General features: G+C 43.9%; 1 protein-coding gene across 1 annotated transcript in view; it reads left to right on the forward strand.

Annotated features, from left to right (window-relative positions):
* si:ch211-186j3.6 (neural-cadherin) overlaps positions 1-27,998 on the forward strand; it is a 190,521-nt gene that overhangs the window by 147,150 nt on the left and 15,373 nt on the right. Inside the window, 7 exon segments of the mRNA XM_029144225.3 lie at positions 2,136-2,263; positions 2,582-2,705; positions 7,131-7,311; positions 9,701-9,864; positions 16,421-16,685; positions 20,692-20,872; positions 24,688-24,932. Coding sequence (XP_029000058.1) covers positions 2,136-2,263; positions 2,582-2,705; positions 7,131-7,311; positions 9,701-9,864; positions 16,421-16,685; positions 20,692-20,872; positions 24,688-24,932 — 1,288 coding nt within the window.

Raw genomic sequence — 27,998 nt, forward strand, 5'->3', positions numbered from 1 at the left:
CTCCTCGCCTCCGAGGACTCGCACACAACCACTGCCTTTTAGTTCTTGTCCGTCTTAAATATCAAGAAGACAGCCAGCGAGTCTATTTTGGGACTCTTTGATATAACCCAGTCTGAAGGCTTCAAGCCTCACAGTCTCACTCTGAGCTTAGGGCACTCAAAAGCAGCTGGACTGGCTGCATCTCAGCCTTGTTTTGGGAGACTCGACCCAACGTAGATAAGAGGCCACTTCAGTACAAGCACAGCACTGAGTCAGGTTTTTCTTGTTGTCATCACTCTGCAAAATGTGAAGCTATTTAACACCCAGCACCAAGACAAGTCTGCCTCAAACTTAATAATTCAACTTAATATCACAGTAAAATTTTAATACAGGCCGTGCCATCAGAAATCTCAGCTCACCGCTGGACCGACACGGACATCTTTTTTTCATTTGCCAAATCACTTTCAAATCAAAGGTACAGAAAATCGCTTCAGGATCCGGTTCCGAGTGGCTCATGCATAACGCAACGCAGCGCATTTGCTCCGTTTTGGGAGGACACAGATGAATATATGAATGCACCGCGACTTATTTTGTTTCACCGGGGATTAATCTGCGACAGGATTGTTCTAAATCACATGCAAATCTATTCATTTGTCAGTTTATCCAACCTGGTTGTGTAACGGCGTGAGATTAAACACAGGGAGGGCCGAGCTGCTTTACTGGAGACTCTCTGCACAATTCATCAGCTGCGACTTCAACAATGGTCAACGTTTTACTGAATCACCAACAAATCAGATATTACCCTTCAGAAACACAAGCTGCACTGTGAAATAACGTGGTGATAAAGCTTTATAAAGCTACATATAAACCCACTGTTTATGGAATATTATCCCAACGCAGCTTGATGACTCCACCAGCATAGCTATGCCTGCATGCATTAGCGACACATGAACCTCCTGCTAAGGCTGTTTTCAGAAGCCGTTTTAATGTAAAGAGTGGAAAAATATGCGTACGCCCACGGGTAACAGATTTTTATGTACGTATCATGAGCATGCAAAATGGAAAACGTCAGTAATTAGTTCTCTGATGCCTGTTTGAGGCATCTGCAAGTTTTTATCAGCAAGTCTGCCATGTTTTTTATCATATATTTTAACCAAGTGACTTTAAATAAGTAATTTAAGTAAATACAGCTGCGCTGTGACAAATACAAAGTATACACTAACTGTACAGTAGCATACGGTAATTTCAATATTATTTTTAAGGTTATATAATGACGATGATGACATGCGTCAACTCAGATTCAAATCATTGTCAAAGGTTTAAAGCAAAAGCTTCTATCACTGTAGTAACTTATTGTATAATAGTGTACAAAAAGGCATTTAAAGTAATAAAACATATTCCGTACTGCTTTCATGACTGCAGTACTGTACGTTTAGGCTAAAAACCTAAACGTTTTTGCCAAAACCTAAATATATTCATAATATTTAATTATGAATAAAGTGCTTTTAATGAAGAGTCCAAACAGCATTAAACGTGTCTGACTAGTATTATTATTTGAAAACTAATAATTCTCATCAGATTTATTACTATACTGAAGCTGTAACATATTGTACACAAACGTTCTTATCTTTACATCCAGATAATAAAGGTCCAACGTTCACACACTGTACAGAGTTTGCTGTGATTTAAAAGACCATCTACTTAAAATTACCCACTTGCATGATGTCATACAGTAGCTGTTAGTGAGTTATCAAGTAGATCGTAAGACGAGCATTTTTTTAGTTTTGATTAGATTTAAGCAGTAAATAAAAAATACTCCCAAGCTTTTGATTAACTACCTTGTTTACTCAGAAATGCACTGATAACCTTTATAGGAACACGCTGCTTCAAAACACGACGTCTTGTTTTTTTTTTTTGTTTTTTTTTTTTTGCTCGGTTCAGACGGAGCAAGCGGCAGCTGAGAAATATGCGCTAATGACAGAAATGTGAGTCAGAGAGGCAGCTCCCACTGTAGTAATAATGGGGAAAGAGCACTTGACATCATCAGGAGGTGCACTCACTGTAATGCAGAGAAATAAGGAGGTTTATTAATGCATTTGCCTTCCCTGATGCCATTAGCTCTGTACTGCACGCCGGTGTTTGTGTGCTCTCTGCAGGAAGTGCGCTTCACTCTGGATCGCTGCTCAGGGGCGGCGGTGAAGGAGATGGAGGGTCTCGGCAGCTGGTTGACTACTGAAGACCACTCCTCCTGTGAAGTGACGGGCGTAACACCGAACACTGACAGGTACACAAAGACACCTGCACCCACCCACACACACACACACACACACACACACTGACTTTATGTATATTAAAGTCAAGCTCCACTGCTTCTTTTTATCTCCTGCTGATCTAATATAAGGAAGTTCCTACATTATTTTTCTTGTTATCGTGAAGCTGCAATTTAAAATGTTACTCAGACAGGAAGTGTACTTTGTAAGAGCTCATTTTAACCAACAGCGTGGCGTTAGCGTCCCTCTGCACGTTGTCTCGTGATTTCCTGTGCTTATTGTGCGTCCCGTCGACGGCTACTGACAGCTGCTTTTGGCTGCTTGCGCTCCAGACACCTCAACATGAGCCAGGTGCTCCAGCTCGGCGGCGTGAACGAGGACATCCCTTACATCTACCCCCAACTTCAGCACAAACACTTCACCGGCTGCATTCGCAACCTGGTGGTGGACAGCAAGGTAACGCGCCTGCACACGTGACAGCATCACCCATGCAAACAGCACGTGGCCCGGCCGCTGATTAGCGGGCCAGCGTGCGAGGCTCCCACCTGCGCTCCTGCTGATAAGTACATTAATAGCAGGTTTCCACGCTCCCGGTGCCCTTGTGCCATGTACAGTGAGAGGTGTTTTTTTTCTTTCATGCTTTTAACTGAAAGTGCTTTCAAATGCTACATGCATGCACTTCAAGGCTGAAATGGAACGTGGGTCGTTTCACTCCTGGCCAAACTGATTTCTGCTCAACACTTTCAAGTCACCTTCTCCTCCTGTGTTTGAGTTAAAAAGTCAAGGGCTCCATGCTCTGCCATGACAATCCAAGTCCATCCCCAACCAAACCCAGAGAATGTCTGCATGAACACAGGCCCCGGGCGTGACAGACGATCGTGAGCCAGTTGCCTTCTACAGTCTGAAATTCTGACCAAAACTGTATTTTCTGCTGGATTCAGGTTTATGTCAAATACAACTGTGACTAAGTGAGAAATTTTGTTCCGATCACTTTTTTAGGATATTTTTATACTGTATTTCCATGAAAATAGAAAAATATGTGAATGATAGGCAATAAGTTATTTTTGTCTTTTGTAAGAGAAAGCCTTTGATATATGGTGCCAGTGAAAATGTCTTATTTTCGTAATGTTTGCTTCTTTTCATATGCAGCAGTTACATTGTCATTAGACCTAATTTACGCCAAATATAGAGTGTGCTCTGCATTCAGATGTGCGTAACGTCTAATTATGGAGGGGTTTTTTGCGTTCTCTGTGCAAAGAAAGCAAGTGGGAGGGCAGCAGCAACTGTCATCTTCCTGACACATTCGTAGGAGGCAACAAGAACTTTGACAAGTTGTTTTTGCCCATAGCAGCTCTTACAGCTGCACTGAACACGGCTGCAGTGACTCCTGCAAATTGGGCCAGAGAAATTAGCAACTGCTACTAATGTAGGAGTCGGTTCTCATGTACTAACTCCTCTCAAAGTGCACACCTAACCTGATTAATTATTCATTTAATTTAGGAATTTTTGACAACAGCTGTTCTCCTATTTCAAAATAAGAGCATGTATTTCTTAATGCTACAATATGAATTGGACTTATTTAATTTTGAACCACAGTAACTAAAGCTCATTTAAACACAGCAGCGCTAAAGCGATAAGCCCCAGTCGTGTGTGTGTGTGTGTGTGTGTGTGTGTGTGTGTGTGTGTGTGTGTGTGTGTCTGTGTGTGTGTGTGTGTGTGTGTGTGTGTGTGTGTGTGTGTGTGTGTGTGTGTGTCTGTGTGTCTGTCTGTCTGTGTGTGTGTGTGTGTGTGTGTGTGTGTCTGTCTGTCTGTCTGTGTGTGTGTGTGTGTGTGTGTGTAATGAAATGAATCAACAGTTCTTATACTGTAACAATATATAAAGTAGTTTTGAACAGTCTGTAAACTATATTTTAAGCAGCAGCAACCAAGAAATGGTTTTAATGACTGACAAGATGACTAAAAAAAGATAAATCAATGTTTTGTTGGCAGTTGCTTGTTTGATTCACATTCTGTAGAGAAACAATTCACACGGTTACCCATAAGCACTAAATAGATAAATATCACTACAAGCAAGATTTTGTGTGTATGACTGGTGCCTCAATGGATTATTCTACTGTATACAAACGATTAAATATTTGTAGCATTTAGTAACACAGCTGCTCTAAAGTGATAGTCTTCCATTCACCCACACAGTCATGTAATTTTTAATAAAATCAGCTGTTCTGTTGAATAAAAAGTCAATTTCTGGCCACATTCAAAGCTGTGTCCATTCAGTGGACTGTGTCGCTGAGTGTTGAATTACATGCATGCAGTTTTTACGTCTCCCCTGCTGTAGTGCTAAAAAGCTTGTTGCTGGTGTGAGGCACCTTAGCTGGAGATGTAGCGGGAGGCTGCACCAACGTTATGTGCTAATGAGAGAAATCTGCATGACTGCATGATGCGTGTGGGTGGACATCAGGATAATAAATCTCCAAAGAGCAAGCAACAGTAGGCGTACTGATGATTAATAATGTTGATGGACATTGTATGATTTTTTTTTTCTCTCCCTGTGGTGGTGTTGCTTTATTATCACAGTGTGTGCTAATATGTTATATTCGTAGCTATGGCTGCAGAGCGTGTGATACGGGAAATGTGTCTGACACTTCTAGTTCTGTGATTAGGTGTCTGTCTGTGTCTACTTGAAACTTTTTTTTTTAATTTGCATTTTTTTAAGCCTCACAGAGTCAGGCATGATAAGACCACGTCAGCATTTCACACATTCAAATATGACGCATGGGTTTGTGTAAAAACTGGGTTGATTTGATGGAATAAAGACTAAACTGGTCACAGCTGCTGTCCGTGGTGCTGAACCTGGGGCTGCCCTGGGTCTGCAGCAGCCTTCTCCCGGGCAGGTAGAAGTCTTGCTGACAGGAACTGATGGCCTGCAGTTTTACTAATAAGCTGAATAATAAGTTCACTATATACAGCGAGTCTTGTTATTCCTGATCCTAGTTACTGAGTCTTGGAGACGTTCCTCCGGGGCTCCACCTGGTCTGCTGTATGAAGAGGGAGTCAGTTAATAGTCTGGACCTCTGTGAGGCTGTTTTAGTTAGTTCTCAGCCCATTCTAGCAGAAGTTTGTTTCCCATAACTTACTTCATTTTTAACAATAATGAAATATTAAGGCTATACAAATATGTGTTACAAAACAAGAGTTGTCTCCACGCAGGGGTGAACGTGAGGCTGCACTGGGAGAAGAGACAAGGAGAACATTTTTGGTTTAATATTTCTGTTTCTATTCTGGATGTGCGCAGCTCGGCCTGTTTCTCATGGATGTCATTCACCAATGTCTGTTTTTAACTCTCTCCGTACTTGTCATGTCGTTATTCGGTCTTTTTCTTTTCCCCCTTCAACCCTCGGTTACAGCTCTAAGTTTTCCAATGCTTTTGACAGTGTTTCTCCACTTTAACAGCAAGTATAAAAGTTTGTGCTTACGGGGGTTATAACAGCAGTGTTTTGTTCAAGTTCACTTTGCAAAGACATTTAAACAAACATGAATTCTGGGAAATGTGTGTAAACAACTTTTTTTAGTATATGCTGTATTTTTGCTGAACTGCTGTATAAAGTACAAACAACAGTGGCCCAGATGTTATGCGCTGTAGTTACAGTAACAGGCAACGTTTCTAATGACTAAGGTCATCATATCAACATGACACATTTTCTTCCTCTGGTTATTAAAGGTACAGTTATACTATTCACATGTGTTAAAGCTGTATTTAGAGTCAATGTTTAACATGCAAATGCATAGAAAACCTTAAAAACTAGTGAATCAGAACCCAGCTCATTCTAACCAACCACATTTGCCATTTAGTGCTGTTAGACTTCGGTTCTTCATCAGAGGTGCTGCAGTGTGAAAGATGAAAACGACCTCGCCCAGACTTGTATATTTTGGTATTTTGTATGTTGGTGGGGTTTCGTTTCTCACCTCCTGTGGGAAGTCTGGTTTACACCAGCATCTAAAATTAATCTAGGCAAATAGGGCAGCCCGTGGTGACTCTGTGGGGGTGTGACACTGTTCTCAGCTGAATTTGCAATTTGTCATTTGAGCAAAGCAGGTGTAGTTTTGCATTCAACTCATTTATCAGCCTTCCATACCAACCAACGCACACACCCCCAGACACACACCACGGTGACACTGAGCCAGATCAATTGCAGACACCCCAACTCATTGATTGCTAATGTCTCTGTTTCAGTCCTCAGCAATCAACATGACTGGTCAAACCCAGTAAACAGAGGAGCCCTGGCTCTTTAAAGGTCACCAACCAATAAGATGCCTCTTTGTTGGAGGTCAGAGCCAATCAACAGCTCCCTGGTGGTGTGACTTTCTGTCAACTTTCCCTGACTCTTTGCAGTTCTATGTCAGTTCTGCAGTTCTACCCGTACTCATAACATTTGGGGCTTTGCAGAGAGAGAGAGAGAGAGAGAGACAAAGTGGACATAGCAATGTTATTTATGGCATGCTTTTGTCAGGAACACACATTTAGGCGTTCTAGGTTAACTCGTCCTTTCAGCTTTCTGTGCAGTCAGCCATGTCTGTCAGAAGATTGCTCCAGTGTTTGGGTTTGGAGCGGAGACAGGAAAAAGAAAGATGGGCAGAAAACAAGATGAGGCCAGTGTACCCCGGGCTGGCGTTCGTCAACACATTTAAAAGTTTATTTTTCTATTCTCTCCTCTTTGTCCCCTTTTCCTCCTCTTTTCATTCTATAGTGTTGTCTTTTTGTTCTTTTGTTTGTGCTCCATTCTCATTCCCCCTTCATCCACCTTCCCATCCATCATACCTTGACATCTCTCTCATCTTCTCTAAATTTATCACATCTCCTTTTTTTCTATCTCCTGCATTCAGCTGTATGATTTGGGCTCCCCTGCTGACTCACACTCCAGCTCTCCAGGCTGCCTGACTACCGATAGCAGCTGTGTCAACATGGGCTTCCCGTCCTGTGGCCACCGTGGTCGCTGTCATGGCGAGTGGGGCTCCTTCAGTTGCCAGTGTGTGCCGGGATACACTGGACACCAGTGTGAAGAGGGTGAGACAAACACTCTGGACCTCCACTTTATTTGACAGGGACATGACAGATTTAAATCGGCGACTGTAGATGTGACTGACTGAGTTAACAAAACGCCAGTTCTCGTAAAATCAGACTTGACAATGTCAGACCTGAGATTAGGCTCAAATAAAAAGCAAGTCAAGCATGCTGTGTCTAGAAATTACGAAATAATGAAACTCGTAGCTTTGTCAAAAACCATTCTACACCGGATACGACTTCCCAGCATGCATTTAAAAGGTTTCACCAGCTCCGATCAAGCAGACAGTAGAACTGTTCCCAAATGAGAGTTGAAACAGCCCCAAGCAGTCTGTTTAAAAGAGAAAAAATACTAAGCAAAGCTGTAAAATCCGACTATAATTATGAAGAGATGAGCAGACGAGTCTTAAGACTCTCATTCGAAACCTTCTGTGAGTTATGATAAGGTCATTATTTCTTTATATGACATTACTGGACATTATAGTTATCATGCACAAACTCAATGTTAATGAGTCCATCTACAAGCTACAGTTGCTAAACAACACGATGGGGTTCAGGTCGTCAGGATTAAAAAAGGATAAAAAAGACACACTTGAACATTAAAGGCTGTTCTCTCTCAGCCTCAGGGAAGCAGAGTGGGTGAAGCCGCTACGTCTTTTTTTTATTTGCCATGTAAAGCTTTAGTCTTCGAGGCTATATTAAATACAACTGACAATCATTTATTGTTATGTCCTCATAAACATTAAAGGTGGGAACTTTCCGTTTTGTAAACATGTAACATAAGAGGAAAACACTTTAGTCGACTACAGACACCAAGGTTGATCGCTTACAGTTTATTATCGTCCTCTGCATTAATGGTCCACAATAAATTCTGCTTCACAGCCTCCTCTCTGCAGGCAGGATCCACTGTATTTCTATCTCCATGCATATGTAGGTTAAGTACTCGCCTTACCCTCGGAGGGTTCTTTATTATTGCTCCAAGTTTCCATTTTAAGGGAGCAGCATCCCCCAGATTGATGAGTGCTACCGCGGCGGCGCTTTCTGCTGACTGCAGCACTCGCCGTTCGGCTTAGCGCTCATGTAAATGCTCATATTGTGCGAGAATACAATGTTTCACTTCGTAGATTCAAAAGTATGGAGCAAAGAGGTAAATAATGTATAAAGTCCTACACCTTCTCAGCTTTGAGGCAGATCCCTGTTGACATGCTTTTGCGATACGATGCTCAGCGATTCCTCCTCGGAGTCATCTGTGAACGCTGCCGTGTGTCTAAACAACAAACAGGAGACAAGAGTCCAATGAATAATTGAGTGAATAAATGAAAGAATCACTTTATATTTATAAACTGATTCATCTATTTTAATCCTGACTCGCACAAGGAACATGGATAATCCTTAATACATTTTACATATTTATTAATGAGTGAAGCACATTCTTAAGCTCATGCAAAGTGCCTGGATGCAACAAGACAAGACAGCAAAACGAAAGTAGAAAACAACATAATATTGGGGCCCGTGATTATGGGTTGAACAGGAGGTCATGAACTGAGTTAAGTTGATTTAAGGGAGATATTTGAAAAAAGAGGGACTTTTAATATTCAGGAACAGCTTTAAGGAGTCTGCAAATGTAGCACACTTATCTGCAGCAAACAAACTACAGTCGGTTTTAATGAGGTGATAAACGTAAACTTGAGTATGCTGATATTATACGAACAATTCTCATACTAACTGTGGTCTTAAAACCACAGTTAGAGGTGAAACACAATATCAAGTTTGGAGAATACACAGCCATTCATCTGCATATTGCATGACTGCAAAAAGCCCAGGAATGCGCAACATGACACTCCCTTCGAGGAGGATCTCATGGACCTCTCAGCTTTGTCAAAGCGACATGGACGGGTGACAGAGGTAGAGGTGCGGAGGCAGTAGATTGAAGAGAATCTAACTTGCATGTGCCATGAGATGGAAGAGGAGCTTCGAGAAACACTTTAGGTGTAGTAGGTTTAGACTCTCTGGCGTGCACAAAATCCACTTCTGGGAATATGAGTCTCAGAAAGGAGGAACCAAGCATAACCAAAGCTAAACCACAAATACATATTCTATCCTTTGTGTTTTGCATATTCTATCCTGCCACCAGCACATACAGGACTTTTAGTTTATGTTACTCGCTGCCATTTGCCTAAAGCATGTTCTAAAAAGATCAGTTTAACGTTTTGCTTTTAAAACTTTAATTCTTCATACTCTTAAATATAGCACTGTCTCACTGCTGTGTGTGTGTGTGTGTGTGTGTGTGTGTGTGTGTGTGTGTGTGTGTGTGTGTGTGTGTGTGTGTGTGTGTGTGTGTGTGTGTGTGTGTGTGTGTGTGTGTGTGTGTGTGTGTGTATCCCAAACCCAGAGGTGCCAGAATACTCCTTCGATGGCCACAGTCTTGTACACTACAAGCTGGGCTCCTCGCTGCCAGCACGAAGGACATGGGTGCAGGTCCTGGTCCGAACCCGCAAGCACAGCAGCACCATAATCCATCTGACCTCCAAGCTGCAGGAATACATACGACTAGAGGTACAGTGGGCCGGGACCGTGGTGGGACTGAGTGGGGCAAGGTTGGACTTGTGTTAAATATTATTTTAGGCAGCGTCCTCCCAAATGATCACCAACTCAGCACCAAACCAGTCATTTCCAGACCCAACTCACTTTCTAGTAACAGGCCAAACCCATGGATGTGACAGCAGTTATTGATCAAACATCAATGCTTAAAATAATCATTAATATCCCATACCTTAGCTCCGCTGCTGTTACGGTACCCTCTCTCCTCTTATCCCCATCTGTCATCCATCTGTCTCTGCTTCCTGGCCATTCAGCTCCAAAATTCCTCCTTAAATGTCACATCGCTTCCTCAGCGTAACCACATGGAGAGCAGCCTCGCACGATTCATCCTCTATAAATAGTGCATTTATGCCCGAGTGCAGGCAGCAGATAACGTTGTGTGTGATCACATGCAGTATAGAAATATAAGCATGTTGCTTCCTGTGAATCGGTTTTTCACGGTAATGGTTGTTTGCTTTTAATCAGAGGGTGGAATTAGTATGCGTTACTCTTGGCTGGCTGCAAAGGAGAAGCTCTTTGTTTCTGCAGTTTGTGTGTGAGGTGCATTCCAACAACATGCTTAGTTACGTTTGTAGGACCCCCCCACTCGCCACACACACACACACACACACAGATTATTGATCGTAACATTTGGTGTGATTCTGCGCTTGTCGTCCTTTCGAGGACGTGAAGTATTTTAGCAAACATTTTCATAAATAAGGATATTTTACTACCTTTGTGTCTTTAAGTGCACTTTGTTTACTTATTTACATGAGACAAGCACATTTGAAGATGGTAAATATGAATGCATGTTCTTAAAAACTGATAAGAAATTCCACTACCAAGTATTCTTAGACTTTGAAATGTGAGGCGCAGAAGCTGTAAAACTGATCACAATGGGCCACGGGACACATCACTGTCCACGTCTCCCCTTTGGTTGAGGTTTTCCTCCACTGCAGTCTGTTTACCGTTAACGTTCCTGGGGGCTGCCTGGACCTGGCACCTTGTCCGGCCAAAACAATCACCACAACCTGCATCGATGACGTGACTGTTGACTGTACAGTACCTGCGACGTCCTTGTCCACACATCAGGCTGCATTAGTGTTTACACTACAAATATTTGTTTGGTCAATAGGTCCTGGACTCTGCAAGTGGTTTGAAGTGATTCTGTCTCAATCGGTCAACACTGTGATCCCATCATATAGTACAAGAAGTGCAAACTTCAGCATCAATGGATCAAGGATCAAGCAGCAGGACAAAATTAAAACCAAACAAGCCTGAATTAGAACCAGGAAGGGTGAGAGAGCGAGACAGGAGTAACCTGGTAACAGAGACAGTAGGAAACCAGGAGCTGATATGACAGAATCTGCAAACATCAGCTTTTAGAGTCGTTGTCTTGGAACGACGAGTGAAGGGGAGAACACTGAATCATCGCACTAAAAGGCTTCATCTGAGAAAAGCAGAACATTTCATAAGTAAATTGAATAATAACGGGAGTGAAACGCTTCCTTCCTCGCGACAGGGACAACAAATGTAAAAGCTGTGAGTGAAAAATAAAAGATCGACTGGAGAAAATGTTAACTGCAAATGCTTCTGTGCAGCCACAGGGGCTGACTGAATGGCTTCCTCGGTGCCAACATGTTTTGAATAACATAATAACATCATTCTATGGTAATATTATTTAATGGAAGCATTTTCTTTGGCCTTGATAGACACCAGACCTCAAATTGCTTTGCACTTGTAAAAGTTCTTTACACCAATAAGCGAGACCATGACCAAAACACCGTGCATCCAACAATCAATCAGTCATTTCTTAGCGTGGAAGGATTATTATAGATTCCACTTCATCCAGCTATTCTGGATATTGTTATTCTGTCCATCCGCGTCCATCAATAACAATCCCTGCCAGGACAAAGTGTTTCAAATATTTTCTTAAAAACAACAAGAAGGAATGTCCCTTCGTCTGTTGTGCTCTTTGTACGTGGGAGCTGATGTTCATGTGGCTGAAGGGATTATTTTGGTAAAGCAAAATAAATTAAGTTCAGTTGAAGTTGCGATAGTGTCCTTTACCCCCGAAATCTACACGCCTCCATAGAAAAGCTTCCATTATACAAGGGCGACGCTAACAATCAGGTGATTGTGTACCATTTCCCTCATTCCGCTGCCGGCCTGGTGTTCTCTCTGTTTTGTAGCCCAAGGTAGAAAAGCTGAACTTGAAATACGTATAAAAGCCGCTGTTATGTTTGAGTGGCTGTGGCCTCACTAAAGAGAGAGAAAAAAGTTCAGCTTAGTGGGAGCTTTTCAAAGTCAGTCTGGAAATGAGGGAAAGCTCTGAAGAGAAACAAACACAGACACGCGCGTCTTCCTGGAAGGATGAGGACCGGCGCGTTCCTTTGGATCCCAATTTCAGAGTCACAATTCAGAATTAGACATGAGCCACTTTACTGGGGAAACCGGAGGTTACCCGGCTTCTCATTGCCTGCCTTACCTGCCACAGCCAGAGGCACATATTAAATATTAACATTAGCTACAGTAATAAACAGCAGGGAGCAATTATATCCTGTGCTATTATTAGGCACTATTATATTACTGCCTTCACTGGAGCTTGTATGGAAGAGTTATGTTGACTTTGTTTGTGTCTCTCTGGGTGACATTTGCATAAATCCAAGAAAAAAAAGCATTGGTTTATTTATCAGAAATAGATCATGCATTTATAATATAAATATGATATATGATAATTTTAAGCAAGATCATTGTTGATATCTGGACAAACACCTCGAAGGGAGCGCAGCATACATTTCCCTCCCACTGATGTGACCGAGGCTTAACAGTGAAATCAGCTGTTAAGAGGTCGAACCTGGTTGTAAGTAAATGTATGAAATGCATGAACACAGTCTGAACCTGCTGGTGTGAAAACATTGTTTGCAGAGGATGCGAGGACCTGCACCCTCTCATCGGCTAAGCAGGCAACAACAGCAGCAACGGCCTGTATGTAACTTGGAAACATGGATTCAGCTTCAAAACAGCTGGGAGACACCACTGTTGTAAAACACAGGCTACAACATTAGCATTGCCTTTGTGTGGAGCGCTGGACTCTGGCTAAAACAGACGTCTTTCAGACACAAAAGGTCAAACTGAATATGTGAAGACGGCTCCCAGCCGAATATTCTGCTCGGCTCCGACGGAGATCTTCATCGGGCGTCGGCGTCTGAGCGCCAGAAGGCAGAAGCTGCAATATTAAAGACACCTGCGCTCTCATCACTGAGGTGGTTGTGCTCATGTTGGGGAACGCACTGAGCCTCGTCTTTGCTCTCTGGATGAGGCCGGCATCGATGAAGCGCTGCTGTGGAACAGGCGCCTTTTTCTCATGAAATAAGCTCGAAGTGCTCCCTCGTTCACTTCTCCAGGGGTCATCGCTTGCATTGACCTCAGAGGTGGAGTATGTAACTTTTTCCTGCCTTATTGTTGACAGATGCTGTTGACACCTGTTGTGAGGTTCGATCATGTTTAGCTCCTTGGAGTTCTGCAGGGTCGCCGATTGTGAAGCAAACACCTGCACACAACAGAAACACAAGAAAGACTTTGAAATGTCGTACGACTGGTACAAAGCACAACGCTGGGCTTGTTTCCAGAGTACAATGAGTGAAGAGCTCACCCTTATTTAAACATGACAAGGGGGTAGATTAACATTCTTCTCCACACGCCTGCGACGCCGTCAGATGCATTAGGAGCAGCCTGTTGAGGGAGGCGTCCAGGGAAATGCAAGTGTCCCTGCAGTGGGAATGTTGACTCAAAAACGGAGCCACACACACACACACACACACACACACACACACACACACACACACACTCTCTCTCACTCACGCGCACGCTTGCCTATGACACTCCTGCACAGAGTCGCCGTGGAACACAGTCAGTCACACGCCACCCAGGGAGCAGCGCAGGAGCCAAATTGCTCGGCTCCGCTCAGCTTTAATTGGGGGTAAAATCAGGTGGCTGCGAGTGCGCCTGGTTTAAAAGCGCTGCCCCAGTAGAGTCTAAATATAATTAATACTTCATCACAGAGCCTTGAAATGAGCCACAGTTCTCCAGCTAAACACCCTCGGAGCCGACCGGTGCTTTGCTCGTTTGATTTAAGGGGAGAAGAATCGGCGTGGGAATGAGTGGAAAATGGAGACGTTCGGAAAAGACGTGTCAGAAGAGGAAGTAAATGAATGAAGAGGTTTAGAGAGGTGACAAGATATGTTTTGTTTTCTCCCGAAGCCTTGTCTTTATTACATGGAGCGGAGCTGCTTCTCCTTCACATCCATCCGTGTCTCTCCTTCTCTGCCCTCCTCGTCTTCCTCTGTTTGCATGGCAGCGCTGGCGCAGGAAGATGAAGGGGAGGAAATTATGCTCAGTGGGACACTTGGAGGAAATGGTTTGAAATTGAAACGAGGACGACCCTCTCAGAACCCCTGTCGGACTTATTCTGCGTCTCCTGTGCGTGCGTCTCACGCGCGTTGTTCTTTTGAGGACACTCGTTTACATAGTAACTGTGGTCCAACACAGTGATGCTCAGGGTTCATCTACATGTGTAACCTGAACCCTGAGCTTAGCTTCAACCTTATTCTAAGAAACAAACACGTCCTTCAGTAACGAGACACCTGTGTGTGTGCGTGTGCGTGTGCGCGTGCGTGTGTGTGTGTGTGTGTGTGTTCAGAGCAGGGCATGTTTGTACAAATTTGTACAACAAATTGCGAGTTAAAATGTCAGCTCCACCAGAACACTTCCTCATTTAAAATTTATTTTTGGCCCAGAGCAACGGCACAAATGACAACTCGCTCCTGCTACAAGTGCGGCGTGATCATATGGCGAACCAGCACCACTGCTTAGTTGATGAGAGATGGCGTGGCGGTGAAGGGGGTCGAATGCTTATGTTGAACTGGTGTTTGTTATATATGAAGGAGGTGGATATTAGATTACTCCACTATCAGATGGTGGAAATATCAGTTCATTTGGCCTGTGTTTGCAAACCACCGGGGAGCGTGTGTAGCAAACTGGCCAAATTGGCCTATTGATCCAGTCCTTTGCAGACCGAGTGAAATCTTTTCTTTTGGCTGGTCCCCATTAGCTTTAAAACCTGGGGCTCTCTCTCTCCACTTGAACACAGTTTCCCCCCGCATGCTCCCAAAGGTGCTGCATCGTGTCACGTCAGATGTTTGCGACGTGATTGGCTGAGAGTTTCAGATCCTTCCTGCCGAGGCGTCTGCATCTTTCCAAAACCAGCAAACCGAATGTCATTCAAAGCATCACAAAGTAGATTTGTACGGCGAATCGCTCTGCTTGAAGTCAACAGATGGCGGCTGCAGAAGAGGAGAACAGTCCTCGAAACACGGTTCACGGGGAGTTTCACGGCGAATCCCAGGAAAGCGGGTTTCCGTACAGAGACTCGCTTTCGAATGCAATTTTGGAGGAGTTATGCCACAAAACCCGAATAGTCCTCAGCTCCATTCTGCTGGGAGACAGCTGGCAAACAAAGGCCTGTACATGCCTCACTACACCCACAAGAAACATGGTAGCAACATGTTCTAGTTCTTTGTTGTGTGCTTATGATTATCACTGTCAGTTTTGTGTCAGAAACTGCCACAGCGCCGTTTTCTACACAAAGCTGACAGTGTGCATCGTTTGTTGAACTCGCATTTCCCGATGACTGAAGTGTTTTTACACAATGTATATGTTGTAACACATACAGTACAGTACAAAATGTACTTTAATTTCACAGCATTGCAGTGTTTGCAAGTGATGATGGAGTTTTGAAATATCAATTACAACCACACTTTCCTGGTACAAAAATAAATTCATGTTTCCAGCAGCAAAGCACCCAGTAAGATCACACTAGCACCGCCACACTGTAGGTGATTGGTAGTGTTTGTATAATGTTAATTTGTTTTTGGAGAACGTCAAGGTGTGTTTTAGATGATCAGTGACTTTAAAGTCTTTAAAGGTTTTATCCAGTTGAGTGCTGAGAGTCTATCAGGTTGGTGTGTTAAAGCAGCTGTAGATATTGTTTGGAAGTCGCTTAATGCCTGACTCAGTTCATTCTTCATCTTTAAGGGAATTTCCATTGCTCATAACAATCATCCTGCTTGTTCAGACCTTCCCACCAATTTAAGATGGTTAAAAAACCTCTCTTTATTGTACTGTTATCACTTTTGCCAGTATTTTCCCATAGCTAAATTCTAACTAGGCGTCAGTGAATTTTAGTGACGCTCCTGGACATTGAAAACAGTCTTGCTAATGCTCATTTATACTGCGAAAGCTGAAAATGAATTAAATATAAAAGAACAACAATGATTAGTACTAGTTTGAAAGATTAATCTAATGCTAACAACTACTGTGGGAGAGATAATTTAATTCAAACCTGTAGCCAAATTATTGTAAAACTATAAAGCAAATATGACTCCTTTAATAATTTATTGATTTCAGACCAAACTACTGGAGGCAGTTTTATACTAAACCCGTTGAGGTGTTCTGTTTTCTGTCACCACAGATCTTCCAGGGCCTTCTGTCTGTTTTCTACAACCTCGGCGATGGGGACCACAACCTCACCCTGCCCACCTACCGCCTCGACAACGGCGAATGGCACGAGGTCCTTCTAGATCGGCATGACAACGAGATGATGCTCCAACTGGACGGCGGGGGAGGGCAGCGGGAGGTCACGGGGTCGCACGGCCGAAGCCGCGAAATCATAATCGACCCCGCTGTGGTGATCCTGGGAAACGTCTTTCCATCCGCAGTCAACAGCAGCTTTCAAGGTATAGTGGATGATAACAGCACATGTTGCTCAACAGCAGCTACAGGTGTCTATTAGTGAGGTTGCTGACTGAACTGTCAATATTTTCTGACAATCCTTAAAAAGAAATTGGACCGAATGATGAGAGATTGAGATTTGCATGGAAGCAGTTGGAGCAGCTCAAGGCTGTTAAATATACAAGCTCTTTCCTACAGTAAGACAGAATGATGCCTGTGTCTCTGTAAGCACTTTACTGTTACACTGTAAAGTTCATCTGACATACACAGCTGTCTGTTGCATTCACACATCTGGTTGCCACATTAATAATCCAATTTCTTTGAGTAATTGATCAAAAAACCTAATAGTCATCATTCACGATGACACTTTAATTTGGGACAAAAGTCAATGATGGCCTTGAATATTGCTCACAGCAAAAACGCAAGATAATTTGATGAATTTGCATTCACAGCAAGTTACTGGACCACTGAACATTTTAGACACAGGACAACATGAAGACCTGCCTCTCAGTGGTACCAGCAGTAAGTAGTGTCATGATGCTGTGAAAGTCCAAATCAAAGAAAACAACATCAAGGGTGTGAGAAAGTTTCAGATCTCTTCAGTTACTCACTATAGACGTGGAAAAACATTTTGTCGTTTTTGTCATAGTAAATCTTTAACAATTACATAAGAGTAATGGAAGTACTGCATGCAAATTACTACATAATTTGACTATAATGCCAATTCCAATTGTGCTAATTTACTGGTGGTGCAAATGATGCCAGTAATTGCCTTGTTTGTGCTCATAATTGTCCTTTGTGCTCACTTTTGGAGGCCTGTGTACAAACCGGCAGTAATACGTTTATTTCTCAAGGACAAAAATCAAAGATTAATTCAGTCATCGTTCATGAGAGACATCCTTACGTGTCTCAGGCAGATGAATGCGGCGGAGCGACATTGTTGTTGCTGAACCTTTTGTGCCATGAATGGAGGTTATGACGCGCAAGATTATTTATCTACCTCAGTGTTCCATTTACTGGGGGACTGATGGGTCATGCAGTGACAATAGGGAAACATAACAGTGAAGCATGTTTGCAAGGCACCATCCAAACACCATCAAAGCAGCACTAAACGTCACATTGTCTCCGTGTTGTCTGGGTTCGGCGGCGCTGACGTGTCACGAGGTGAAGTGAAAAGGGTGGCGTGTCATTCAGGGCACGGGAGACGCTTGTACGAGTGTTCCTCCTGAAAAGTGTACCCAGAAATAGCTCCTTTCATCCATTCACTCAGCTCCGAGAGAGACGTTTGGATTTTTAATGAACGATTGATATGACAGTTTAATGGCTAATTCAGCCAAATGCATCTTCATTGTTCAGAGGGCGGGTGTGTGTGTGTGTGTGTGTGTGTGTGTGTGTGTGTGTGTGTGTGTGTGTGTGTGTGTGTGTGTGTGTGTGTGTGTGTGTGTGTGTGTGTGTGTGTGTGTGTGTGTGTGTGTGTGTGTGCAGGTGGTCCTCTGGTGAACTACAGCATAAGTATGCATGAGTTGCTCAGTGTGATCTGTGCATCTGTACCTCATACAACATGAAAGCAGCACAAACACGCTCACATGAGCGTGCTATAACCCTGGTTCTGTCAGCATCCGTGCAGATGCATTTTTTCGTTTACAGTTCTTTTTCTGTATGAATGCGTCGGTTATGTTGAGCATTTTTTGTGCATTGATTCAAGAAATGGACTTGAAGCAGCGTAAGTTGTGCAACATGGTTGTATGGCTGTATCATACACCCCACTTACTAGTAGTGATAATCCTTCATGCACGTTTAGTACCCAAAAAATAAATTGTGTATAAAATTAGGTTTCAAACATAATAAATAAATAAACTGGACTAACTTGGCTGTAAACACAAAGCCAACAGTAGAATGCAGTCAGTCCAATGGTTGTTGACACTTTCATCCATCACATGGGTTTTAACAATCAACTAAAGCATAAGCATCATAGACAGCATATTACCATCATAATGACTGTGGCTACATCAGGCTTGTGTCCACACTGTACAGTATATGTTGTTTTAAAATGACTGATGTGGTAGTTTTCTAATTAATTCCAACAGCATGTTCATCCCCACTGAAATGAGTGACCTCTTCTCCAATAGAGACTTGGCCCTGATGAGAGCATTACTCAAAAATACACAGAACCTATCAAAACACATAGCAGCGTATAAAACTATTCATGATAATAAAGCTGAGCAACATTAATCACACACATGCCTTTGCAGAGTTAACTTAAATTAAGGCTGATTGAATCTGAGTCCCCTTTGAGGGTTTTCTAAGCATCTGCATCAAAAGGGATGAAAGGAGAAGAGATGAGAGGTGTGTTTAGTGATCTAAGATTGGAAAAGAGATGAAAACCTCAACATCAATTTGCAAGGTTATGAGTAAAGTTTATGAGGAATGGCTCTATGAATGCAGTTGTATCAATCACACAATAGGTGCACATGCAGAGGGGGCCATTCCGTGTTTGCTGTTATCACAAGTCCTTCTAAAAATCCACCTGAACCATGATTTTTGCAGCTGACAGTGTCTTTCAAAGCTGACGGAGACTACAGCTAACTTTGAGTTAATTCCCGTTATGATGCTCAGCTCTTAGCAATCAAAAACTCAGCACTCTGGAGCTGTAGCTATTGATTTTGTGACAAACTGTAGCGCAGTTACAGCTAAACTGCCCTTTGACTGACAACGCACCGGCCTGCTCTCCCCACACACACACACACACACACACACACACACACACACACACACACACACACACACACACACACACACACACACACACACACACACACACACACACACACATACGAAACAACCAGGCAACAAGACAGAGATGCTATATGATAATAGAGAAAGGAAGAGGTCAGAACTATGGGGAGACAAAGATATAAAAGGAGAGAGAGAGGGAGCTGAAGCTTCTGAGAGTCAGTGAGACAGTGAGAGGTGCAGACAGCTGTGCCGCAGGCAGTAAAAGACAATTCATGTGCTTATTAAATGGATTTTAAAAGCATTTCCCTTCAAAAGAGGCAGACATAATAGATGTTGGCAGGGTGTGTGTGTGAGCGCGTGGCCGCGAGTGTTTGCGCTCGCGTTCGCGAGTGTGTCTTTTTAAATTGTGACAGAAGGGGAATGAGATGTTAACTGAATACACACACCAAGCAATTTAGCGATAAGAGCATAAACACCGCAAAATGTGTGGCCCCCTGGAGTTTATTGGCTCGGATGCCTCATGGTAATGCACCTTAGCTGTTCTCTTACACCCAGTTGGACATAATGAGTCATTGTCGGTGTTTAAACACTACTTGAGCCACTGCAAGGCAAACTATCTTGTCTGCACTGAAAGATTGAGCCCTTTTGGTGTCAATCTAGAGTCCAACTGTACCTTGTACAGATATTAGCTCGCCATGAACCCCAGTAATAATACTTTGTTTTTGTGTTTGCTGCTTCATTTTTCCTTTAAGTGACTTTGACCGATGGCTCATTGTTGTCACTGACCACAACTCTGCACACAGCTGCAGTACAGTGGTTCAGGTTCAGGACTCCAGGTTCAGACACCTGTCAGTCCGAGGCAGCGGGCGACTCATCAGCGACCCTTCACTTCCTGTACGTGTCAGGGACCGTGACCTTGTTCATCTGCTTCAGTTGGCCCTTCTTCAGGCAGGCACTGACCGCTGCCCTCCACAGACAGACATCCCAGCAGGCCTGCTCTCCTGGAGACGCTCTGATCCGTCATCTCACCAACACAGCTGGACTCCTGTCAGTCGTTCAGATTGACTGTTTGCTCGCTGCCTAATACCCTCCCACCCTTTAATAAGGCCGACTTGATTAGCGCTGAATGTAGCAGCCTGGCTCTTTAACTGGAGACACATGTCTGCAGAGAACCTGGTTAATTTGTTGATAAGCTCATGCAAGTCTAATCTTTGTCTTTTGTACGTGAGCCGGTGTGTTCTGCCTTTGGGTGAACCCTCTGTTTTCCTCCCACAGGCTGCATGAGGGACCTACGCCTCAATGGCCGCTACATGCCCATGGACAGCCAGCCGCGAGATGGGGTTTCCCAGATCAGCGTCCAGGGCCTCTCCCTCGGGTGCTCGTCTGATTCCTGCAAAAAGAACCAGTGCGCGCCTCCGTTCACCTGTGTCGACTTGTGGCGAGTGCACGAATGCAGGTAGACGCGCGGTCGAGCGCACCCGCACCCGAATGTTTCACTTACACACTCATCATTTTGACAATACGGAATGAGGACCCATTCCTCAGCGTTTGACCCTGGTATTGTTTTTTGTTCTTAGCCTCAAAAATGTGCTTTGAAACAACCAAAATGTTTGTTTTAAAGTCTACGAATGTGAAAGTCCTGAGATTCTTTCATTTTTTTTTAGCGGGAAACCGAATCTGGTGCCTGTTGCTGCCAGTTAATGAAACATCGTTTTAAGTCTAGTTTATCATTTTGTATCTCTTCGCCTCCAGAGTCGCATCGCTGTCGTTTCATCTAAAATAAATAACGAGGCTGCTTTTTTTTAAGTAGGGGTTATTGTCAGTCTAAACGTGGCCTTAGAGACACTTTCAAAAAATAAAATCCCGCAAGAGGCGACGTGTTCAGAAATGTATGAAAGTAATGAATAAGGCAGCAAACCTCTCCCGCGCAGCCACTAAGCTAAACGGCTAAAAATGTCGCGAGCTGGAAATAAGTGCTTCCTGCAGACATTGGAGCGTTAGGATTCGCACTTTTGCGTAATCAACATTTCACGTGCGCTACAGTGAGAGTTTTTCTCCGAGGTTAGCTTGTTTGTCAGCAGGAAATTGGAAATGTCGTGCAGTGAAAAGCCACGACAAACTAACAACCCCTCTCCCGCGGCACAGGCTGAATCGAACCGGGGCCTCGTAGCCGCGTACACTAATATCAGCATTTTTCCTGCCACTGGGAACATCGGCCTCTGTCTGTGCAATCTCCCAGCTTTTAATCTTACCTCTCCTCCACCTCCTCTCCTGATCCACTCACATACATCATCCGTCCACCGACCTATTTTTTTGTAATAGCTCTCATTTTCGTGTTCTGTCCGTCCATTTCGGGGTGTGTATGGCTGTCATTTCGCTCACTACTTCTCAATTTCGAAACCATTGCCAAACACCCTGCACTCACACACATACGCACGCGTCTGCACCCTTGATTTCCAATTCACTTGCTTGTTTGACTCGTTGCCACCACTTGACCTGAACCGATTATATAGTAGTAAGAACTGTCAGGCAGGAAGACGTTTGCATATTTAGGAGTCATACACAGACTGTGTGTACAGTAATTACGCTCCCTTTGTCATCTTTTATTTAATATTCTTATTTGAATTTTAATTTGTAAACGTCTTAATACTAAACATTATGCAGGCAGGTATAACTGGGACAATTCAAGCTTTCCATTCTCAAGCTGTTTGCGGCTGTGTAATATGAAGTGTTCAAAAGATTATGTCATTTCTATTAATACATGTCATTACAGTATATGATTACATATTGCATTGCATATTAAACTTCAACCCAGAAAAAGAGGACATGGAAATGTCAGATGGTGTCTGGGGACCTGTACCCAAACCTAGACCTGGCCGTGACTGAGTTCCAGGGCAGTCTGTGCCAGTACAGTACACGATGGCATGACATGAGAGCATCGGTGCTTTTGTAATCCAGGAACTACCCACATATTGTATTCAGGCCACATGAGGGAGGGGCCCTGTCCTACACCAGGTGGAACCCAAGGGGCCGCTGCACCAGCACCAGGTCTGCCGGCACCTCAGACTCCCTCCTGACACCCCGCAGTCAGGGCGCAGTTGGCCACGGCACGGAAGCCTATGAACATACAGCATAGACAGATCACCGTGCACGCCTGTAGCTTGCTAATGGACATTCTTTAGAGCTGTTGCTTTTTTTTGCAGCCAGGCTGTTGCCATTTGCACCGAGGCGGTTGAAACCGAAACATTAGCTAGTAATGACAGTCAAGAAGCGCATTAACTAGAAATGAGAACCATCTGTTTAGTTCTGTGTGAATAGTGAATTCAATCTGTGCTGCCACTAAAGCCACCTTAACATATACACACACACACACACACACACACACACACACACACACACACACACACACACACACACACACACACACACACAGACACACACACACACACAAATTGGACCCAAAAGTGATCAGTCTGCAGCTACTCCCACACGGCCCACCTGCCACCTGATTCTGGGACTGAGCGTGTGGGCTGGTCTAGGTTATTATAAGGCACTTATCACAGCACTGATTTCAATCACTTACTGACAGGGAGCTTTAAGAGGGAGAGAGATGCTCCGTTGTCTTGTTGACTGGCACATGTCCTGTATTCAACACCTACACAACGAGCTCGACAGAAAGAATGCTGAACACTGAGCGCTTGTTGCAGCAGAGTCATTCGTCTCGCCGTTATTTACCTTGTAAATATGCCCGAAGGAGCGCGGTCAGCGTTTTATCAAGATGGCTGCCACTTCCATACACATGGATGATAATGAATTTTTATTCTTGTGATTTTAGCTACGGTATACAGAAGCTGTTAGTACAACTCTAACATAATTTCTGCAGCAGTGAGTTTTCTCTTTGTGCTTCTTGTGGGAGAGGAAAAGTATCCCGCGGTCACTTATTCCAGCATATAATTCCTCTTTCATTTTACTGCCGCTGTATCATTTTGTGAAAATTAGGGTTTTAACTGTTACGATGCAGCAAAGTATTACGTCTTTATTACACTGCCCCGAAAAGCTCTGACAAAATAAAAGTTGCAAACACAAGGGTTAATGGCAGCAGCTGTCCAGTTGGGCATCATGGCAGAAAAAGCTCAGTATGCAGCATCTGATTGTGCCAGGAGGATGGATTAAAGGGTAACTTACTTCATTATACTCCCCATGAGGTGGGGAGGAGAACACACACACACACACGCACACGCACGCACGCACACAGCTGCTGCTGCAATCAAGCAGTAGCAGCAGGAATATGGAGAATTGAGATACAGTGTTTGCACAATGCAAACAGGCTCTTTTGTTGATTACTAGTGGTCGCCAGTAAAAAGAACAATCAGCATGGTGCTTTGTGATAAACACACACACTCACACAGAGTACAGTATGTGATATACGAGCTATACAGTATGTGACCTAATGCACCTGAATAAGCATGTTTAATAAGAGACATTATTGGATATTTTTCTTTACAACCTGTATTTATATTGTCACCATCCAACCGACAGCATTTGAAGTATGGTTGTGGTTATTCAACAGCAGCACTTGGGTAAAGGTCGTCTGCTATGAACCTACATGTTTAGGACACAGTCCTTCCCAGCGTGCTTTGTATGGGGCTGTGCACCTGAACACATCATACAGTAGCTGTCCACAACAACAATAAAACCATCTTTTAATATTGGGAACGAGCTTTCGCTTTAAAATGTTTCCTTTTATGCGTCTTTATAGTCCAGGAGAAAAAAAGACCTCGATAAATCACAACATCTTCAATTTAGCCTTGCTATTTTATAGAGAGGTTGAATCAATGCTTATAAGCACCAGCACATCTCCAGCGAGGAAAAGCATCTGTGATGTCATCAAAATGCACAGCCCGGAGCTTCATAGACACTGAATGGGATTCAGCAATAATGGGCTCATAAAATGTTTGTTTGAGCTGTTACACCCAAATGAGCTTTTAATTATAGTGGTGCTTTCTGAAGTGAGGCAGAAAATGTGTCCGTCTGCATAAAATCATCCCAGTCCCTGCCACAGTGCCACAGTCAGCATTTCCATGTCCTCTCATTCAGTCTTTACTGAGGTGTACAGCTGTGTTACAATCACTGATTAAAGGAGAGTAATTAACTTTTTTGGCTCTGGGAAGTAGTAATTAACATTTAGTAAGACACTGCTTTATCCTGTAATATGTTGTAACTTTCTCAAGTGATCTGAATCTTGTATCTTCCTCTCATCCTCCTCCGCAGGTGTCCTCCCGGACACATGGTCCGTGTGAACGGCTCCAGGAAGTCGTGCGTCTACACCCTGTGCGCCACGCGGCCCTGTCACCGCGGGACCTGCGTGGCCCAGTCGCCGTCCAAATTCACCTGCCACTGCCCCGAGGGCTACAGGGGCCACCACTGTGAGACCACCCTGGCCATCTACAGGGACGACGTCGGCCTGAGCTTCAGCTCCGTCTTCGCGATCTGCATCTGCTTCATGGCCTTGCTAGGTACCGCACGTCAGTCACCCGGCCGCATGCAACAGAATGGCCTGCACAGCAGGGGGCGACTCAGGGAGAGGAGCCCACTTCCAGCCCTCCCTTCTTAACTTCTGCCCTAAATGTTTTCATAATAACACAAAAGCACACAATTTAGAAAACAGAGAGACAGGCGAAAACAATATTTTCGGAGGCGTGCAGCTTCGGCTTTTATTGCTTTTATCACATTTGGTCTCAATTGTTTTTTTATTGGGGAACCAACTATGACAGAGCTCCAGTGCTGTTTTCTAACAACGATAAATTTGAATTTCCAATCAAAGAGTAGAAAGTGAAAACTATGAAAAGTTCTGTACCTGAAAAAATGAACCTCTCGCACACACAGTTTAATAGTGTACCTCGTTTTTAATAATGTAGTGAGTGTTTCTTCTACAGGGATGTAGGCAAATAAATCGCAACACAGACTTTTCTTTTAATATTTAATTGTTTTGAATTCATCCAGAGTTAAAATAGACATTTATTTTTACACTACACAACGCACCTTCTTCAACACAGAGAGGAAAGTATCATTTCCAGCATTAGTCCCCTTTGCCTTTGGATTATGACTCTAAGTTTTACGCGTGAAGCGATGCCCCAATTTCATATAACATTGCATTTATGAGGAGACACTATAAAATCCCAGGAGCAAAGAATATAACATGCCAAAAAATATTTGAAAAAGATTCTCCGGAGGAAATGGTATTTGTAGTTTTGAATATAAAATGTAGTGACAGCTGTAATGGTGCTGGACCCCTCCTGAGCTCAGCACGACTTCCTGGCGTAACCTTGAATCTCTGAGTTCAGGCTCAGTTCGGTCTGGCTGGATTTTACCTCTGCTAAAAGTTTCAACTTGTGACCTGCATTTAAAGCTCTGAGGCGCTTTGGTGAAGACCCGTTGTGCTTTTTTTAGGGGGGGGGGCTTTTAGTTTTGCTTGTGCTCTTCAATAAATTTGAATTGACTCGACCACAGGCGGTTCTGCCAAACAGCCCCACCACAGCTGCCGGGTTTCTGAAGCTGGACTTTTACATTCGATTGAAAAACGTCAACAGCGAACAATACGCAGAGAATAAAACCCGTCCAGTAATAGATCTGCCTCGGCTGAGGAGGCAACATCTGAACTCGGATACAATAAAAGGGGTTTATGACGCCCTTATACTGATCTACTATAAAACATCGCCGTTGACAAATGTTGTGCGTTTGGAAGAACCTCTTAACTCTGATGTTTAAGTTTTATCTCTAGGCCCTTTGAAAACAGTAACTTAAAGTCAATAGTACTGCAGTCAAGCTTCCTTCATCCAAAGGTCACAGGGAGTCGGGTGGAATCGCAGGTGGATGTGAGTCAGCGCTGCGCACTCGTGCTCTCTGGCCTATGGTTATTTGGGCTGGATGTTTGCCTGCCTGTGTGTTGTTAAAATTCACATTTGTGAGCCTCCCTGGCTGTTTTCGCTCGTTGAATATTCATCCGCGTGCACCTTTAGCTCCGCGTTTCTATTCCTAAAGGAAGCGCTGCAGAGAAGAAAGCCTCGGGCGAACGCTTGCACAGAGAATGAGTTGTCAGTACAATGACATGTTCCCCTTGTTTAATTGAGGCCAATACAACAGAACAGTAAAGCGCGGTATGAGACAGAGTGCGGAGGATGAAACAGATCAGAGCGGTGCAGGAAAAACACAGCACAAATACCAAAAGAAAACACGAGCAGCTGAACAGGAAGCGGAGGAGACGTGGCGCCCGGGACGGCGCCGGGTCCCAGTGCTGCTGGTGGCGTCTGCTGGACCCATCCGTGGGTCCCAGACCCCCCACCCCAAACTCTATTCCACCACATGCGCCCTGAAACTCATGGAAAATGCAGCAGCCAACCTTGATCTGGTCGGGGCCCCGCTCTGTTCCAGGTGTTAATTACTTGATTCGAGCGCATACGTGTACGGAGCTGTTTACCCAAAGCAGCAGAAAGTGAGCTCGGCGCTCCGGGGGCTCTGCTAGTAATTCCGATTGCTAAAGCATTCCGCGCTCGATCGGTCAGGCGTTCCTCGCTCTGAAATTTAAGTAGCAGCAGGAGACTTTTATCCAGTGTACGGCCTCAAAATGTTTGAACGGCTAGAACAAAAGGGGGGGGGTTCTTTGGAGAATGGTGTGATTGGAGAAGATTAAAGACGGAGAGACCAACAAGATTCCTATTAGATCATTCTGTTTGATTTGATTGTCCAGCCTGGTTTCATGCAGAAACTGCTGGACTTCATATAAGTTCAACAAGGATCTGTCCTGACTTTCGTGTACCGTATCACCATGATTCTGTTTATTCTGTTTATGATTTTAACATTCATTTAAATATAACTGAACTATACCGTCAGATATGTTCTTAAAAGATGTGGTGTGAAGAAAGAAGCGGTGCAGCTGATTCTGCCTCGCTGGAGCTGTTTCACTCAGGGACGTCTCGGAGTTGTGCTGTTACCCATTGATTAGACAGGGAGACCGGCTCAGCGACCCGAGGGCACGGCCCACGGGGCTCCTGTGGGGTAGTGAGTTCAGAACAAAGTTTCCTGTCGAGGTATGTCAGCGTGGCACTACAGGCCGCGTCAAAGTCCAATCAGCTAGAGAGTGTCAATGATTAATACACGGCCTTCTGAATTTAACATGTAGCTTGAATATTGATCGGCACTGAACCGCGAGGACTCGTGTGTTCTGTCTTGTTTCAGCTTCTACATGTTTGAAGGTGTCTGCAAATAACATTAATCCTCACAAGGACCGTTGGTGTTTTTTTTAATACATCTGTGCTTCATTCGCACCTTGTGACCTTTTTATTGCTGCCTACATTACGTTCCAGCCACTGATGTCTGCTATGAATGGAATTCACCTACTGTACCAGAGGCAGCGCAGGTTGTCACTGAACTGTAATTCAGGGGCAGAGAGGCTGATCTGAGTTAAGACGTAGCGTGGAAAAATAAGATCACTACGGACACTGGCCTGGTTCTGTTTCGGTGCATCCAAACATGCTGAGCGGGCCGGTTGGATACTTGTGTGTGTTCATGGCAGTGCTTTAGCC

This window comes from Betta splendens, chromosome 3 (genome assembly GCF_900634795.4).
Source record: "Betta splendens chromosome 3, fBetSpl5.4, whole genome shotgun sequence".
Taxonomy (NCBI): Eukaryota; Metazoa; Chordata; class Actinopteri; order Anabantiformes; family Osphronemidae; genus Betta; species Betta splendens.